The sequence below is a fragment of the Saccopteryx bilineata genome, chromosome 1 (genome assembly GCF_036850765.1).
Source record: "Saccopteryx bilineata isolate mSacBil1 chromosome 1, mSacBil1_pri_phased_curated, whole genome shotgun sequence".
NCBI lineage: Eukaryota > Metazoa > Chordata > Mammalia > Chiroptera > Emballonuridae > Saccopteryx > Saccopteryx bilineata.
The window spans coordinates 215,352,805-215,371,074 of record NC_089490.1 but is presented as its reverse complement, the minus strand read 5'-3'; the positions used below and the strand labels follow the sequence as shown (position 1 = coordinate 215,371,074).

The following is an 18,270-nucleotide window of genomic DNA, read 5'->3' as shown; positions in this document are numbered from 1 at the left end:
TATCGTGGATATGTTTTTTCCCTACTTAAGAAAAGGATATTCAGGATGTGGGATGGATAGGCCAATATTTTAATTTTGTCACTACCCTCCAAAAAGTCATACAGAAGTCTTCTAATCCTAGGTAAAATCTAAAATTAAACAATTTGATCTTATGCAGCAGTGGTATTGATTGGTGATTAATGAGCAGGTAATTATTTTTAAAATAGCAATCAATATATTGTAAACAGCATCTTCATGTTTGTTTTATGTTCCATAGTTCTTTCCCCTTGTCATAGCACATTATGAAATGCTTCAATTATGTATTGTTTTTATTATGATGAAATTGATTGCTTGTAATTCTTCAAGGCAGAACTAGCCTAGAAGAGAATGAATAGTCAAGGTTGCTTTAGAGCAGTGATTTTCAACCTTTTTTTTTTCATGGCACAAACACACACTAATTACTAAGGTCAGTGCCCCTGACTAAATACAACCATTTTCATCTCATGGCACAAATAAATTAGTTACTAAAGAAGAGGTCAGGGCCCCTTTTTCTTTAGTAATTATTATGAGTGCATGAGAAACAAAGGTTGAAAATCACTGCTTTAGAGCTTCAGTCCCAACCACTCCAGTTACCACTTTCATCTTTGTACCTCAGCTCTGTGGCCAAGAGTAGCAGTGAACAATATATGCTGGTTACATGTGCTCTAATTAAAGACTCAGCTTTAGCAATGACTCTGTTCATCGATCTACAGGAATATATATATACTGTATTTCTTCTGAGAGCTGCACAGATTATCTCTCTTTTGTAGACAAAGTGAGAAGCAGAAAATATGTAAAGAATTTTTTTTCAGGTGCCCCACACTGACCTCCTGCTGCTCTTCCAGGAGACTCCTGCCACCTCCACTGCCTGACCTTTGCTCTTGGCCGGCTTGGCTGCACTTCAGTACACAAAAGGGTTATGCAGCCAACTCCCCGAGGTTCTGCTGAGCCCATATGACTTCCAGGCGGTGAATATGGCATTTCTTGGGGCCCTGGGCGGCTGTGCTCATCAGCAGGGCCATGAAAGCCAGTCTGAGGCAGACCACTGCATCAGAGTGGGGCTAAGCCTTAGGGGCTTAGCTTGGAGTTGCCAGGGGTACAGAGCAGCAGTGGGGGGGACTGGGAGGATATTTGATTAAGAATGTGTTATGAGAGAGTGGTGGATTTTCTTTATTCCTAAAACACCACAGTGGGAGGAGTTGCTGTGTACCTACCTTTTCTATCTAGAATGTTTTTCAGGCCTTGAAAACCTAACTATACTTTTTTTTGGGGGTGGGGGATAGTTTTTGTTAAGTGAATCAATAAATATATGCCAATTTGATCATCAATTATTTGGAGTATCTGATAGAATATTTAAAGCATTTTTTATTACACAATGGTGTTTTTGTCTTTAAGACTTTACCGTTTAAATTAAAAGTGATCTTGCCTGACCAGGCGGATACGCAGTGGATAGAGCATCGGACTGGGATCCAGAAGGACCCAGGTTCGAGACCCCGAGGTTGCCAGCTTGACTGCGGGCTCATCTGGTTTGAGCAAAAGCTCACCAGCTTGGACCCAAGGTCGCTGGCTCCAGCAAGGGGTTGCTCGGTCTGCTGAAGGCCCGCGGTCAAGGCACATATGAGAAAGCAATCAATGAACAACTAAGGTGTTGCAACGTGCAATGAAAAACTAATGATTGATGCTTCTCATCTCTCTCCGTTCCTGTCTGTCTGTCCCTGTCTATCCCTCTCTCTGACTCACTCTCTGTCTCTGTGAAAAATAAATAAATAAATAAAATTTAAAAAAAATTAAAAGTGATCTTCAGCAAACTAGTTAACATCCATATAATTTAAAGATATAGCTGTTGCCCTGGCCGGTTGGCTCAGCGGTAGAGCGTTGGCCTAGCGTGCGGAGGACCCGGGTTCGATTCCCGGCCAGGGCACACAGGAGAAGCGCCCATTTGCTTCTCCACCCCTCCGCCGCACTTTTCTCTCTGTCTCTCTCTTCCCTCCCGCAGCCAAGGCTCCATTGGAGCAAAGATGGCCCAGGCTCTGGGGATGGCTCTGTGGCCTCTGCCTCAGGTGCTAGAGTGGCTCTGGTCGCAACATGGCGACGCCCAGGATGGGCAGAGCATCGCCCCCTGGTGGGCGTGCCGGGTGGATCCCGGTCGGGCGCATGCGGGAGTCTGTCTGACTGTCTCTCCCTGTTTCCAGCTTCAGAAAAATGAAAAAAAAATTTTTTTAATTAAAAAAAAAAAAAAAAGGATATAGCTGTTGATTGTATTCTCACATTTTAATTATTGGGCTTACACCTTGGTAAATAAGAATGAGAGTACCACTCTAAAAATAATTTAGTTAAGTGAATTAACTCTCATGGAATCTAAAATAATACTTTGTATACAGAAAGAAGTAATTGATGGGACTCTCAGAGCCATCACGTAGGCACTGTCAGGGTGTTTAAATAAGATTTTCCATACTGGTACTGAGGCTTTAGTCAGTAAAGGCAGATGTGACATAATATTACATAGACTTCAGATTTTTCATAAATTACTGAATATATTTACCAGGGTAAAACTGATGTTTATTTTAGTCAACAAGGTATAATGTAGGAGTTGCTTAAGAAATTCACTATACGTAGAGTTCACTCCTGAATAATCTTTATTGAATATAATGATTATGCATCCATTATTTGTGGCCAAAGGAATAGTATATATGTATGTAATCTAAAATATTGGGCCTGACCAGGTGGTGGCGCAGTGGACAGAGCGTCGGACTGGGATGCGGAGGACCCAGGTTCGAGACCCCATGGTCGCCAGCTTGGGCGCGGGCTCATCTGGTTTGAGCAAAGCTCACCAGCTTGAGCCCAAGGTCGCTGGCTCGAGCAAGGGGTTACTTGGTCTGCTAAAGGCTCGCGGTCAGGGCACATATGAGAAAGCAATCAATGAACAACCAAGGTGTCTCAACGAAAAACTGATAATTGATGCTTTTCATGTCTCTGCGTTCCTATCTGTCTGTTCCTATCTATCCCTCTCTCTGACTCTCTCTCTGTCTCTGTAAAAAAATAAAAATAAAATACTGAAATTGTTTCTATAATGAGTCATTTATAAAAAGATTCTGTATTCTATATATTAACATAGGTTGGCTCAGTGGTAGAGCGTCGGCCTGGCGTGCGGGGGACCCGGGTTCGATTCCCGGCCAGGGTACATAGGAGAAGCGCCCATTTGCTTCTCCACCCCCCCCCCCTTCCTCTCTGTCTCTCTCTTCCCCTCCCGCAGCCAAGGCTCCATTGGAGCAAAGATGGCCCCAAGCGCTAGAGTGGCTCTGGTCGCAACAGAGCGACGCCCTGGAGGGGCAGAGCATTGCCCCCTGGTGGGCAGAGCGTCGCCCCTGGTGGGCATGCCAGGTGGATCCCGGTCGGGCGCATGCGGGAGTCTGTCTGACTGTCTCTCCCCGTTTCCAGCTTCAGAAAAATACAAAAAAAAAAAACCATTCAGATAATTAACTGTATATTGGACAGTCTGCCAGGTATAATGGAAGATTAGTTTTTTGTTTGTTTTTTTAATATTACTGGCAAAAGAAAAATATTGGTAATTCAGGTAAGAAGAACTTTTTTGTCTGCTTAACTGTGATGCTGGTACAGTTGTACGTGACGATTTTTCAGGTTATTAGGCAGAATTTATAAAAGAAGTTGTTTACTATAGTAATAAATTCAAATGGTTAATTTTACATTGTCCACTAATATGTGTGACAAATTTTTGTTGCTTTTCTGTTTACTAGTGGTTTTCTTTTTATTTTTATTTCAGCAAACAGTAGTGATAGTGAAGAACTTTCTGGTGGTGAAAGTGTAACTAAGACTCAATCAGTCAAATCAATTTCCACTGGAATGAAGTCTCATAGTACCAAATCTCCTGCAAGGACTCAGTCTCCAGGAAAATGTGGAAGGAATGGTGATAAGGATCCAGATCTCAAGGAACCCAGTAATCGATTACCCAAAGTTTATAAATGGAGCTTTCAGATGTGTAAGTGATAGACATTAAATCAGCAATTAATCTGGCCCTGGCTGGTTTGCTCAGTGGATAGAGCGCCGGCCTGGTATGCGGATGTCCCAGGTTTGATCTCCAGTCAGGGCACACGTGAGAAGTGACATCTGCTTCTCTTTCGGTCCCTCTCCAACTTCTTTCCTTCTTCCCCTCCCACAGCCAGTGTGGCTCTGTTGGTCTGAGCGGTAGCTGGAGGTGCTGAGGATTGTTAGTTGATTTGCACATCAGCCCCAAGTTAGGGTGGCTGGGTGGATCCTGGTTCCAGCATATGGGGGAGTTTGTTTGTCTCCCTTCCTCTCACTTAAAAAACAATTTAAAGCCTGACCTGTGGTGGCACAGTGGGATAAAGCGTCAACCTGGAACACTGAGGTTGCTGGTTCAAAAACTTGGGCTTGCCTGGTCAGGGCACATATGGGAGTGGATGCTTCCTGCTCCTCCCCCTTCTCTCTCTCTCTCTCTCTCTCTCTCTCTCTCTCTCTCTCCCCCCCCCCTCTCTAAAAATCAATAAATAAAATATTTAAAAATATCAAGTTACCATATTTCCTCATGTATAAGACGCATCTTTTGGGGGGAAAAAGTTTGGGGTCTAAAAACTGGATTCGTCGTTTACAGTGGTTGTAGTTCCTTGCCTTTCCCGCTTGAGGAGTTATAAATTTTATGATAAATAAAACTTGAGTTCAATAACTTTATGTAATACTTTTTTTTTTTTTCAAATTTCAGGCCCCAAAATTAAGGTGTGTCTTATACATGGGGAAATGGGGTAATCTGTAGAAACTTTATCCTAGTAACTCTTGATGCTAGTAACTCTGAAAAAGAAGTTGTAACGAAACTTGAGAGACATAATAAAAGGTCGCATTTTAGCGACTTTATTTGGATCTTGATATGAATAAACAAATTGCTAAAAGAAAATAAATTTTTTAAGCATCAGCATTTCACATGACCTGTGGTGGCACAGTGGATGAGGTATCGACCTGGAATGCTAAGGTTGCTGGTATAAAACCCCGGGCTTGCCTGGTCAAGGCACATATGGGAGTTGATGCTTTCTGCTCCCCCTCACCCCCACCCAATATCTATCTATCTATCTATCTCTCTCTCTCTCTCTCTCTCCTCTCTCAAATGAATAAATAAAATCTTTTAAAAAAAGATTTAAAAATGTCTCCGTATTTTTTTTTATTATTCATTTTAGGGAGTAGAGAGAGAGAGATAGAAGGGGGGAGGGGCAGGAAGCATCAACTCTCATATGTTCCTTGACCAGGCAAGCCCAACCTTTCGAACTGGTGAATTCAGCATTCCAGTTCAATACTTTATCCACTGCGCCACCACAGGTTAAGCTCTCTAAAAGAAAAATTTTAAGGCAATTGAGAAAAATACCAACATTGGCTAGATATTTCTGATACGGGGTGTGGAGTGGACAGGTATGAGACAGGGTTTGCCATGAATTGCTAATTTCTGAAGCTGGATAATGGGTATATGAGGCTCCAGTAAACTACTCTCTGTAGTTCTGTATATATGAGAAATCTCCATAGTAGAATCTTTTTTCTTTTTTTTTTTTTTTTTTTTGGTAATGAGATTACCTTCAGGGTTTCTCACAGAAGGAAATAAATATTCTTAAGATACTGAAAATGAGGCCCTGGCCGGTTGGCTCAGCAGTAGAGCATAGGCCTGGCGTGCAGGGGACCCGGGTTCAATTCTCGGCCAGGGCACATAGGAGAAGCGCCCATTTGCTTCTCCACCCCCACCTCCTTCCTCTCTGTCTCTCTCTTCCCCTCCCACAGCCAAGGCTCCATTGGAGCAAAGATGGCCCGGGCGCTGGGGATGGCTCCTTGGCCTCTGCCCCAGGCGCTAGAGTGGCTCTGGTCGCAACAGAGCGACGACCCGGAGGGGCAGAGCATCACCCCCTGGTGGGCAGAGCATCGCCCCTGGTGGGCAGGCCGGGTGGATCCCGGTCAGGTGCATGCGGGAGTCTGTCTGACTGTTTCTCCCCGTTTCCAGCTTCAGAAAAATACAAAATAAATTAATTAATTAATTTTAAAAAAGATACTGAAAATGAAAAAAATATATATATTGAAAATGGCTTTAGAGCTTTTGAAAAACTTACTCTAACTTTGAAGTTATACATACATATTCCATTAAAATTTTTTAAAGAACAAAAAGAATAAAAGAAAAATTTATCCAGTCCTGACATTCAAAAGTATAATATAATTTTAACATTTTGTGTATTCCCAATTATTTCTAAGTATGATTTTTAACTAAATACTATAGTGATACTGTACATGAATGTAGAATCTTTAACATAACACATTTAGATAATAAGGTCTTTAATTCTAATACTTATTAATTAACAAATATCATGCATATATTATGTGCCAGGCATTGTTCTAGGCTGGGAAAAATGTCTTAAAGAAACATATTTACAAGCCTTATTTTTAGTTTCCTTGTCTTGATCTCATTCTACAACCACACTACATGTTGTCTCGTATGTGTTAACACTTGGTTCAGAATACATATTGCCTAACCAGGCAGTGGCGCAGTGGATAGAGCATCGGACTGGGATGTGGAAGACCCAGGTTCAAGACCCTGAGGTCACCAGCTTGAGCGCAGGCTCATCTGGCTTGAGCAAAAAAAGCTCACCAGCTTGGACCCAAGGTCGCTGGCTTGAGCAAGGGGTTACTTGGTCTGCTGAAGGCCCATGGTCAGGGCACATGTGAGAAAGCAATCAATGAACAACTAAGGTGTCAAAACGAAAAACTGATGATTGGTGCTTCTCATCTCTCTGCGTTCCTGTCTATCTGTCCCTATCTATCCCTCTCTCTGACTCTATCTCTGTCCCTGTATTAAAAAAAAATACATATTAATGAAAGTTTTAAATTCACAGCGGACCTTGAAAATATGACAAGTGCTGAACGCATCACAATTCTTCAAGAAAAACTACAAGAAATTAGAAAACATTATCTGTCATTAAAATCTGAAGTAGCTTCCATTGATCGGAGGAGAAAGCGTTTGAAGAAGAAAGAAAGTAAGTGTTTTCCCCTTGCTGTACTTAAATACAAGGAGCTTATGACTCTGCAGTTAGACTCACATGGGTTTGTCTGTATATCTTCAGGCAAGTTCTTCAATCTCTCTGCCTTATTTTCTTCATCTGTAAAACGGAAAAACTTGTCTAAAGAAAAATGATCTCAGCCTGACCCAGGTGGTGGCGCAGTGGATAGAGCATTGGACTGGGATGCGGAGGACCCAGGTTCGAAACCCCGAGGTCACCAGCTTGAGCATGGGCTTATCTGGTTTGAGCAAAGCTCACCAGCTCAGACCCAAGGTCGCTGGCTCAAGCAAGGGGTTACTCGGTCTGCTGAAGGCCCGCGGTCAAGGCACATAAGAAAGCAATCAATGAACTAAGATGTTGCAATGAAAAACTGATGATTGATGCTTCTCATCTCTCCGTTCCTGTCTGTCTGTCCCTATCTATCCCTCTATCTGACTCTCTCTGTCACTGTAGAAAAAAAAATTTTTTTTCAGTTAGTGAAAAGCACTGTGAAGAGAATAGAGTGAATCTGAGGGGAAAGACTTGTCTGAATTTCTGCTCAGGCTTTCATAACAAACTACCACAAACTGAATGGTTTAAATAACAGAAATGTATTTCCTCACAGTTCTGGAGGCTAGAAATCCAAGGTCTAGGTGTTAGCAGGTTTGGTTTCTCCTGAGGTGTCCTTGGGTTGCAGGTGGCCACCTTCCCGTGGTCCCCTCACATGGCCTCTCCTTGGTGCACAGGAGATAGAATCTCTGGTGTCATCAACCTTAACTACCTGTCTGAAGGCCTGATCAAAATCCACTCACGGCCCTGACCAGTTGGCTCAGCAGTAGAGCATCGGCCCAGCATGTGGAATTCTTAGGTTCGATTCCTGATCAGGGCATACAGGAGAAGCAGCCCATATGCTTCTCCATCCTTCCCCCTCCTTTCCTCTCTATATGTCTATATGTCCTCCCGCAGCCAACACTCCATAGGAATAAAGTTGGCCTGGGCGCTGAGGACGGCTCCATGGCCTCTTCCTCAGGTGCTAGAATGGCTCAGGCCACAAGGGAGCAACGCCCCAGATGGGCAGAGCATCACCCTCTGGTGGGCATGCCAGGTGGATCCCAGTCAGGCACATGCGGGAGTCTGATTGCCTCCCCGCTTCTAACTTTGGAAAAAATACCAAAAAAAAGCCTGACCAGGCGGTTGCGCAGTGGATAGAGCGTCGGACTGGAATGCAGAAGGACCCAGGTTCGAGACTCCGAGGTCGCCAGCTTGAGTGCGGGCTCATCTTGCTTGAGCAAAAAGCTCACCAGCTTGGACCCAAGGTCACTGGCTTGAGCAAGGGATTGCTTGGTTGCTAAAGGCCCGTGGTCAAGGCACATATGAGAAAGCAATCAATGAATAGCTAAGGTGTTGCAACGAAAAACTGATGATTGATGCTTCTCATCTCTCTCCGTTCCTGTCTGTCCCTATCTATCCCTCTCTCTATAAAAAAATAAAATAAAATAAATAAATAATTAAAAACAAACAAAAAAACCCAACAAAATGCAGTCACATTCAAGAGTTAAAGCTTCAACATAGAATTTTGGGGAGAGAGAATTCAGTCCATAAAACGGTCCTCAGCAGAGAGAACAGCAAGTATCTGAGGAACTTATCTCAGATTTGGAACTAGTGACATTTTGAGCCAGATAATTCTTGCTGTGGTGGGCTGTCCTATAGGATGTGTAACAGCTTCTCTGGCCTCCACCCACTGGATGCTAGTTGCACCTCACGGTCATGACAATCAAAAATGTCTCCAGACATTGCTAGATATCCTTTAGGGGGCACAATCACCCCAGGCTGAGAACATCTGCTCTAAGGTGGGAACACACTTGGTACTTTCCAGAGGAGAAACAAAACCATTGTGGTAAGTGGTAGAAGTGTCAACTAGATAAGCAGAAGCCAAATTCTTGTAGGCCAAGATGAGGAGTTTCAGACTTTATTCTAAGTAGGTGGACATCTGTTTGAAAGTTTGAAGGCTTGATCTACTTACAGTTTTTTAAAGATCTCTGTTTGCTATGTGGACAATAGACTCTGGAAGGGCAGTGGTAGAAGCAGTGTTGACTGGGGCCCCACTGCAGGAGCTAGAGTAGATGACTGTGACTTGTACCAGAGTGGTTTCAATAAAAAGAGCAACAAATGTTGAGTTACCAGCACTTGTTGATAGACTTAATGTGGTGGATGAAGAAGGAATTAAGTATGACTTGTCAGTATTTGAAACAATTGGATGCTCAGTGCCAGTTTTGAAAATGAGGACAACCTCTAGAAAGGACAGATCGTAGGTTGGGGAGCAGAGAGGATGTAACGTTTTGTTTTCGTCTTGTTACTTTTTGAAATGCCTATTATGCATCCAAGTAGCGATATCAGGGATGTGTGATTTTGTAGCTGAGGGGAGAAGTCAGGACTAGGGATATATATATATATATATATATATATATATATATATATATATATATTTTTTTTTTTTTTTTTTTTTTTTTTGGTATTTTTCTGAAGTTGGAAACGGGGAGGCAGTCAGACAGACTCCCGCATGTGCCCGACTGGGATCCACCCGGCATGCCCACCAGGGGGCGATGCTCTGTTGTGACTAGAGCCATTCTAGCGCCTGAGGCTGAGGCCATGGAGCCATCCTCAGCGCCCGGGCTAACTTTGCTCCAATGGAGCCTCGGCTGCGGGAGGAGAAGAGAGAGACAGAGGACAAGGAGAGAGGGAGGGGTGGAGAAGCAGACGGGTGCTTCTCCTGTGTGCCCTGGCCAGGAATCAAACCAGGACTCCTGCACGCCAGGCCGACACTCTACCACTGAGCCAACCAGCCAGGGCTAGGGATATAATTTTTAAGTCATTTCATATCTGTGCCCCAGTACTTAAGTTACTTAGGAAAAAAGCATGAGCAGAAAAGGAAAGGAAAGCTGGGGCAAGTCAGCTTTTAGAGATGAGGACAAGGAGAAGCCATAGCAGCAAGACCTAAGGAGTAGCTTTGAATGAAGAAAACCACAAGAGGATAGCCAAGAGTTTCAGGAGGAGGAGAATGGTGTGGTCAGCTATGTCAAATGCAGTAGTTGAGGTATGGGCCCTTTTGTTCTTTTTTTGTTTTTGTTTTTGTTTTTGTTTTCTGAAGCTGGAAACGGGGACAGTCAGACAGACTCGCGCATGCGCCCAACCGGGATCCACCTGGCATGCCCACCAGGGGCCACGTTCTGCCCACCAGGGGGCGATGCTCTGCCCCTCCGGAGCATCGCTCTGTTGCAACCAGAGCCACTCGAGCACCTGGGGCAGAGGCCAAGGAGCCATCCCCAGCGCCCGGGGCCATCTTTGCTCCAATGGAGCCTCGCTGTGGGAGGGGAAGAGAGACAGAGAGGAAAGAGAGGGGGAGGGGTGGTGAAGCAGATGGGCACTTCTCCTATGTGTCCTGGCCTGGAATCGAACCCGGGACTTCTGCACGCCAGGCCGACGCTCTACCACTGAGCCAACCAGCCAGGGCGTGTTCTATCTTTTAAGAAGCAGTTAGCCTTCCGTTCCCACCACCATTTAAACTCATAAGAAACATGACTGGCCTGACCTGTGGTGGCACAGTGGATAAAGTGTCGACCTGGAAATGCTGAGGTCGCCGGTTCGAAACCCTGGGCTTGCCTGGTCAAGGCACATATGGGAGGTGATGCTTCCAGCTCCACCCCCCTTCTCTCTCTCTGTCTCTCTCCTCTCTAAAAATGAATAAATAAAAAGAAACATGACTGAAAAATCTAAAATAATAATAATAAAAATAAACAGAAAAGGCTTGACCTGTGGATAAAGCATCAACCTAGAATGCTGAGGTCATTGGTTTGAAACCCTGGGCTTGCATGGTCAAGGGAGTTGATGTTTTCTGCTCCTCCCCCTTCTCTTTCTCCCTTCTCTCTCTCTCTCTCTCCCTCTCCCCCCCATCTCTCTCTAAAAAGGAATAAGTAAAATCTTAAAAATAAACTCATAAGAAACTCTAAAAATATATATAGGAATTAGGAAGGGGAAAATTTGGGGGGTAGATTACAGATTTTTTTCTATTGGATTCAAAGCTCTTTTTGACATTTATTTCATTATTATAAGAAGTCACTGACCAGGCAGCAGTGCAGTGGATAGAGTGTCAGACTGGGACACGGAGGACCTGGGTTCAAAACCCCAAGGTCGCCGGCTTCAGCATGGGCTCATCTGGTTTGAGCAAGGCTTACCAGCTGGAGCCCAAAGTTTCTGAGTTGAGCAAGGGGTTACTTGGTCTGCTGTTGCCGCTGCCCCCCGTCCCCCCCCCCGTCAAGTTATATGAGAAAGCAATCAAAGAACAACTAAGGTGCCACAATGAAGAATTGATGCTTCTCATCTCATCTCTTTGTTCCTGTCTGTCTCTCTGTCTCTGTCACACACACAGAGAAAAAGTTTATGTTCTATTTTATTTCCATGTCCTAATAGACTGAGCGCACAGTGTGTTTTTTTTCTGATCAAAACAAGAGTACTGCCTGACCTGTGGTGGCGCAGTGGATAAAGTGTCGACCTGGGAATGCTGAGGTCACCGGTTCAAAACCCTGGGCTTGCCTGGCTAAGGCACATATGAGAGTTGATGCTTTCTGCTCCTCTCCCTTCTCTCTCTCTCTCTTTCTGTGTGTGTCTCTAAAAAAACTGAATAAAGTTAAAAATAAAATATTAAAAAAATAAAATAAAACAGGAGTACTTCCTGATCTGTCTGTCCTTTTTCATCCCATCTGTGGTTTGCATGTCTAAGCTACTTGAGACACACTGGGTTTTCCTTTCTTTCCATATGGGATTGTGATAATTGACTGCTCTTTTTTAAATATTATTTTTTGAATTTATTGGGGTGACATTGGTTAATAAAGTTATATAGGCTTCAGATAAAATTGCGTTTATAAGCTAAATGAGTTTGGAGATAACAGCAGAATTATAGTCTAGTGTTTTGTGCCATCTTGTATGTTTTACTAAGCCATGGACTTGGTTTTCCTTTTCCTTAGGTGCTGCTACATCTTCGTCGTCTTCTTCACCTTCATCCAGCTCCATAACAGCTGCTGTTATGTTAACTTTAGCTGAACCATCAATGTCCAGCACATCACAAAATGGAATGTCAGTTGAGTGCAGGTGACAGCAGGACTTGCTAAAGCACTTTGCACTTAATGGCTATTGAAGGCCACGTCTTTTTTATACTGCACAGTGGCACAAAAAATATCAGACAAAGCACTATTTTATATTTAAAAATTGTTTCTTGACAAGCTGACTTGGCACTTAAGTGCACTTTTTTATGAAGAAAAAGTACAATAAACTGCTTTTCCTCAAGCAATAATTGTTTCCAACTCGTCTGGGAATGTGTGTCTGGTAACTTGAAGGCCTTCCACTGTGGCTAACGGAGGCTTTTCACTGCCTGTAGAGACAATACAGTAAGCATAGTTATTGGGTGGGCCAGAACATGGTAAGATAACTTACTGTATATGTATTCCCTTGTATTTTGTTAAAGCTGGAGCATTTGATATTTTTCCATTTATTTATGAAAAAATATGAACCTATTTTCATTTGTACAAACTAATTGTTTTTTAAAGAGAGTTACCTTAGGGTGGCTTTAATTGTATAAGTCAAGCACATGTAACAAATTCAAAACCTGCAGTTAACAGGATATCTGACATCAATCCTGGTAACCAAATATTAAATATTCTCTTTAAAAAAGACTGAACATGTTTACAGGTTTGAATTAGGCTAAAAGGTCTTGCAGTGGCTTTTCATACCCCTTCAAATTGGAATGGATCTACTGTACTTTGCCATTTTTCTATAAATCAGTATTTTTTTTTAATTTTGATATAATACATTGTGTGAAAAAAGAAAATGGCTAATAAACTGTATTAAATCTTAAACAATGTATAAAGATTGTACTTAGCCAGTTCAAAGTGTATATTTATTCATAATGAATTATAACAGTTATATTTTTGTGTTTTCTTGTAAATGTTTCTTTTCCTTAAATACAGATAATTCATTTGTATTGCTTATTTTATTATGAGCTACAACAAGAGGACTTCAGGAACAAGTAAACTGTATTAGTATGATTCAAGGTTGTTGATATAAACTGTCTCAAAAGGATGGTTATTATTTTAAATATAAATAGCTAATCGGGTAGTAGACCTATAAAATTAAATGCCTTGTATAAAATCCAAAATGAACGCTGAATTGTTTTCACTTGTATTGACTTTATGTTGTATGATTCCAATCTCTGTTCTGTTTGGCACTTGTATTTAATTCTACACCTTTGTAAGACATTTGTATATTGTGGATGTGTTCATTCAAGCTATTTAATACCTGGCACTGTTAATACACAGTACTTTATTGTACAGACTGTTTTACTGTTTTAATTGTAGTTCTGTGTACTTTTTTTGAATGGGGCTGGCATGTTTTGTTTTCTGGCAATACGACATGTGAGAATTTCGAAGCGTTTTGTTGTAGATGCTAACGTGTCAGAATCCTTTACATTCAACTTTTCTAAGAAAAGCATTTTCAGTCTTGTAGTGTGTGCTTACAGTAACTAATTTTGTTGAAAATGGTTTCAAGTTACTCAAATTTGTACAGGACTATAAAGATTTGTTGACAGCAAAACATTGAAGAAAAGCTTATAGAATAAAAGCTATAAAGTATATATTAGGATCTGCAAACAACGAAGAATTATGTAATATATTGTACAAATGTAAGCAAAGGCTCTGAAATAAAATGCCATAGTTTGTGAATCACTGATTTTGTTTCTAAAAGATTAAGTAATTTTAGTTCATTTCTGGATGTGATGACTGATTGGAACATACATCTCCAGCCTGTATTGTAAGGAGGGGTTAACTGACATACAAAAAGGGGAATATTCTACCTATAAAAATTAAAAGAGCACTAACCAGATACAGGATATATTAGGCATTCTTAATATCTTTATATACAGTCGTTTGCTTGAGTCTTAACATGATGAATACTTGGAGATTTGTCTAAAGAAGAAAATCAAAAACTTTTTTTCTTGACATACTTGAAACCATTACCAGCTGCTGCCCTTTTATTTTATCTTTTGTCTTTTAATTTACATGGACCCCTGTTGGTCTCATACTTTTTGGGCATTCTACTCTATTGCACATGGAATCTCCAGGCACTGGTAAAGGAGTAGTCAGGCCTCACCCTGAAAGACTCCTAATTAATTGGTCTGGGTGGTACCTGGATACCTGGATATTGGTCTTTTGTTAAAGGTTTCCAGTGATTTTAATATGCCTCAGGATTGAGAATCACTGCTTTATATCAAACTTTTGAAGATCAATAATTAGGGGGAGGGGTGTTGCCTGTTTAATGAACTTTCCACTAAGAGAAAATACTTTCTTTAAAACGGAAAATATACTATTTCAAGGCCTAGAAAGCTCAAATGGGTATTTTTGGGATGGCCCTTTATTTTCATAAAAATTAATTGAACTTTTAAGAGATGAGTTTTAAAAACTGTTAAATAGTGCTTCCCAAAATAATGTCCTAAAATATTGGACCCCAGAAATGCTCTGGGGATTGATCATCAAATGTATTTTGGAAATGCTAAACTTTGAGCCTGACCTGTGGTGGCACAGAGAATAAAGCGTCAACCTGGAGTGCTGGGGTCACCAGTTCGAAACCCCAGACTTGCCTGGTCCAGGCACATACAAGAAGCAACTACTATGAGTTCATGCATTCCACTTCTTCCTCTTTCTCTCTATCCTCTCTAAAGTCAAATAAAATCTTAAAAATAAAAATCTTTGAGAAGGCCTGTAAGGAGACACCTGCCAATTTTTACCCTACTCTCTTCAATTTTACCTGATCATGAAACCCTGTTTTTCAAGGAACTATTACTATCACCTACTTTGTGTTACAGAAATAGTTGCTCCTTAAAGGAGAATGATCATGGTCTTAATAGAATTTGACTTTTCTTCTGGTTACCCTAACTGTATTTTACCAGCCTAGTTTGCAGTCTATAATAAAATTAAGATGGCATAATTTTTACGGTATTCTCCAAAACCTTTTTTTCCTACTGAAACACTAACCTGAGGGTGAGGTCTTCTTAAATATTTTTTAACCTGGGGAGATTAGGGAGGATGGAGCAGATTCCATGAAACTTCTGACATTTTTTACTTGTTTTTGTTTGTATTTTTCTATGAAAAGAGTCCTTATATTTTAAAGAACTCTTCAAAAGGGGTTAAGTGTTCTCAAAATGGTTAAAAATCAGTTCTGAACAGCAGTGAGGATCTGCTATTTTGGGATTTGGGGCTAACATGATGGGTTTTGTTTGCATAAAATGTCATCCACCAGAGGAATAATCTCATGGTTTAATTGTGGAAATAACATCTATGGTCATGCCGGGTGGATGACAGTTGGGCGCATGAGGGAGTCTGACTGCCTCCCCGCTTCTAACTTTGGAAAAATACCAAAAAGAAAAAACAACCCATCTATGGTGTAAAATTATGTACAGGTATTAAATTTTATGAGCAGAGAAAACAAGTGCCTAAGAGGTTAAAGGTATCAGCAGTGTATGATTATAAAAGAACATGTTGACTGGCCCTGGTCAGATAGTTCGGTTGGTTAGAACGTCGTCCCAATGTGCAGAGGTTGCCAGTTGTTTTTTTTCTTTTTATTCAGTGAGAGGAGGGGAAGCTGAGACAGACTGCATGTGCCCCAACTGGGATCTAACCAGCAAGCCCACTAGGGGGCAATGCTTTGCCCATCTGGGGCCTTTCTCCATTGCTCACCACCTGAGCTCTTTAGCGCCTGAGGCAGAAGCCAGAGGCCATGGAGCCATCCTCAGTACCCATGGCCAACATGTCTCAATTGAGCCATGGCTGCAGGAGGGGGAGAGAGAGAGGAGAAAGCAAGCAAAGGGGAAGGGGTAGAGAAGCAGATGGTCACTTCTCCTGTGTGTCCTGACTGAGACTCAAACCTTGGGCATCCACACGCCTGGCCAATGCTCTACCACTGAGCCAACTGGCCAGGGCCAGAAGTCACCGGTTTGATCCCTTGTCAGGGCACATACAGGAATGGATCGATGTTTCTCTCTCTCTCTCTCCCACTCTCTCTCTCCCTTCCCCTCTAAAATCAATAAAATAAACATTTGAAAAAAAAATGAACGTGATGACTGATGTGATGGTGACATAGAGGCAAAGCAAATTTTAACATTCAAGGGAAATTCGCTGGCAATGGAATATGTTAAGGAAGAATCAGGAAGGCCAGAAGAGATGAGGTTGTATTGTTCAGATATGAAGTGGTTCTTGGGATAATGTTTGGCAGAGTGGGGAAGAGATGGGATTGGGAGACATTCCCAAGGAAGAATGAATAGAATTTACTGTACTGCATAAGACAAATGGAGATGCTTGAGTTACAAATGTGTAGTTAGATTTTGCTCATCTTTGTGAAATACCGTAAGATCACAATTATGGGAAACAAAATAAGGGACTCAGAAAGCCAAACCAGGGCCAACCACATTTTTTTTCATCAATTTATCTGAGGTGGTCTATAAAGTGACTTCTATTAAGGAGCTTCAAAAAGCTAAGTCTGTTTCCATAGATTCAAAGTCAAATTCTATTTTACCCCTTAAACTGAATCCAATTATTTAATCATAATCTAATATTTACCTTTTATTAACTAAAAGTCAATTTACCAAATATTCCCTAGGTATGGCAAATGGGGATAGACAATATGGGTTGAATAAAACATCATTTACATCTACAGACACTGTTTGAATAACACTAATGCAAAATACACAGAAGCTTGGAAAAAGATTACATATTGTAAACAGGAAATTTTCATCAGTGATAGTATCTGAGCTGGTCATTGAAGGATGGGTAAAATTTTACAGGTTGAACTGGGGTAAAGTGGAAGAGGGCAATTTGGGGGTAAGAAAATAATGCAAATACCCTCACCAGTGGTTGCTCAATGGATACAGTATTGACCTGGGATCCCAGGTTCAAAACCCCAAGTGGCCAGCTTGAGCGCAGGATCATTGACATGACCACATGGTTACTGGCTCTGCTGGAGGCCTCTCCCCCACAAGACACTATCAGAAGCAATCAATGAATAAAGTGCCACTGTTGGGCAAATGAGTTTGTAAAATATGATTTTGGAGTTTGCTCACTTTTATTGTTAAAAATGGCACTGCCCAGGTGAATGGTGCTGCCAGCTAAAACTGCTAATTACCTTCCTGCTTGGGAAGGGTCGTTATGTTAATGTGTGCTGGAGGAGGAGTCTTTGTGTGCCCAAGTAGTTTTTTAGAAGGAGAAAAAGGAGCATTGATCCATTTTTTTTTTTAGAGAAAGAAGCCAAGATGGCAGGGAAGGAGAAGGAAGCCAAGATGGCAGGGTACTGAAGGAGAAGCCAGTTTGTGCAGAGAGAAGGGAGAAACTATGCAGATGGGGAACCAGAGGTGACCAAGACTAGTAGGGGCCTTTGATTCTAGGAAAACCAAGATGTGTCAGTGGCTTTGGGAGCCCTGAATGGAAAGGGAAGTGTTTTCCCTCTGTGAGTTTCTCACCCGAAAGGAATGGCCCCACCAGTTTTTGGCTCTTTGTTTCTTTACTGTCTGCCCGAATCTAATGGGAACCTGCACAGCCGTGAGGGCTGTGACTGCTGGGCCTACAGCCACAATTGCGAGTTAATGCTTCTCATCTCTCTCCTTTCCTATGTCTCTCAAAATAAAAAAATAAAAGAAATAAGGAATAACAAGGGGAAGGAATAGAGAAAAAGCAGGCTGGAATGTAAGGTTTTGAAGGGAATACATGTGGAAGCTAGACAGGTGAAGCAGTTCCTGGTGCCAAACACCATCTTTACCCGGTAGAATAGTAGGCAAAAGAGGTTAAGCCTGGGTCTCCAACTATTTGTTTTTATTTTGAAATAATGTCAAAATTCAGAAAAGTTGCACGAACAGCACGAAAAAGTCCAAGTACCCCTCACACTCATTCGCCACTGACCCTCACCCTCCTTCCGCTCCAACCATTTCGGTTCCTTACGTGCTCCCGGTCAGCTGGGGCAGGTCCAAACTAACCTGGCCCGGGTGATTTTCATTTACACGTAGAACCTCAGGACTGGGTTTCCATCAGACAAGACTCGGAGAGATATGAACCCGGAGCCGGCACCGTATCCAAGTGGGTGTCCGGACCCGCCCCGGCCCCCAGCGCGGCCGGAGGGACGCTAG

The 18,270-nt window shown here is 42.1% G+C and overlaps 1 protein-coding gene and 1 long non-coding RNA gene across 6 annotated transcripts in view; one reads left to right on the top strand and one right to left on the bottom strand.

Moving 5' to 3' along the window:
* The window catches only part of ARID4B (AT-rich interaction domain 4B), a 183,539-nt gene extending 169,714 nt beyond the window's left edge, over window positions 1-13,825 (top strand). For 4 of the 5 annotated variants that reach the window (XM_066235575.1, XM_066235566.1, XM_066235546.1 and 1 more), the window contains 3 exons: window positions 3,800-4,015; window positions 6,912-7,052; window positions 12,077-13,825. In XM_066235575.1, coding sequence (XP_066091672.1) covers window positions 3,800-4,015; window positions 6,912-7,052; window positions 12,077-12,204 — 485 coding nt within the window. In that variant the 3' untranslated portion in view covers window positions 12,205-13,825. Of the gene's footprint in view, window positions 1-830; window positions 1,381-3,799; window positions 4,016-6,911; window positions 7,053-12,076 lie in introns of those variants that run through there. The other variant, XM_066235585.1, reaches the window with a different exon arrangement.
* On the bottom strand, window positions 12,400-18,258 carry LOC136308366 (uncharacterized). The gene is made up of 2 exons (XR_010726090.1): window positions 18,121-18,258; window positions 12,400-12,480 (listed from the first exon to the last, which is right to left on the bottom strand). It is a non-coding gene; the product is annotated as an uncharacterized lncRNA (long non-coding RNA).
* Window positions 18,259-18,270: the final 12 nt, after the last annotated feature.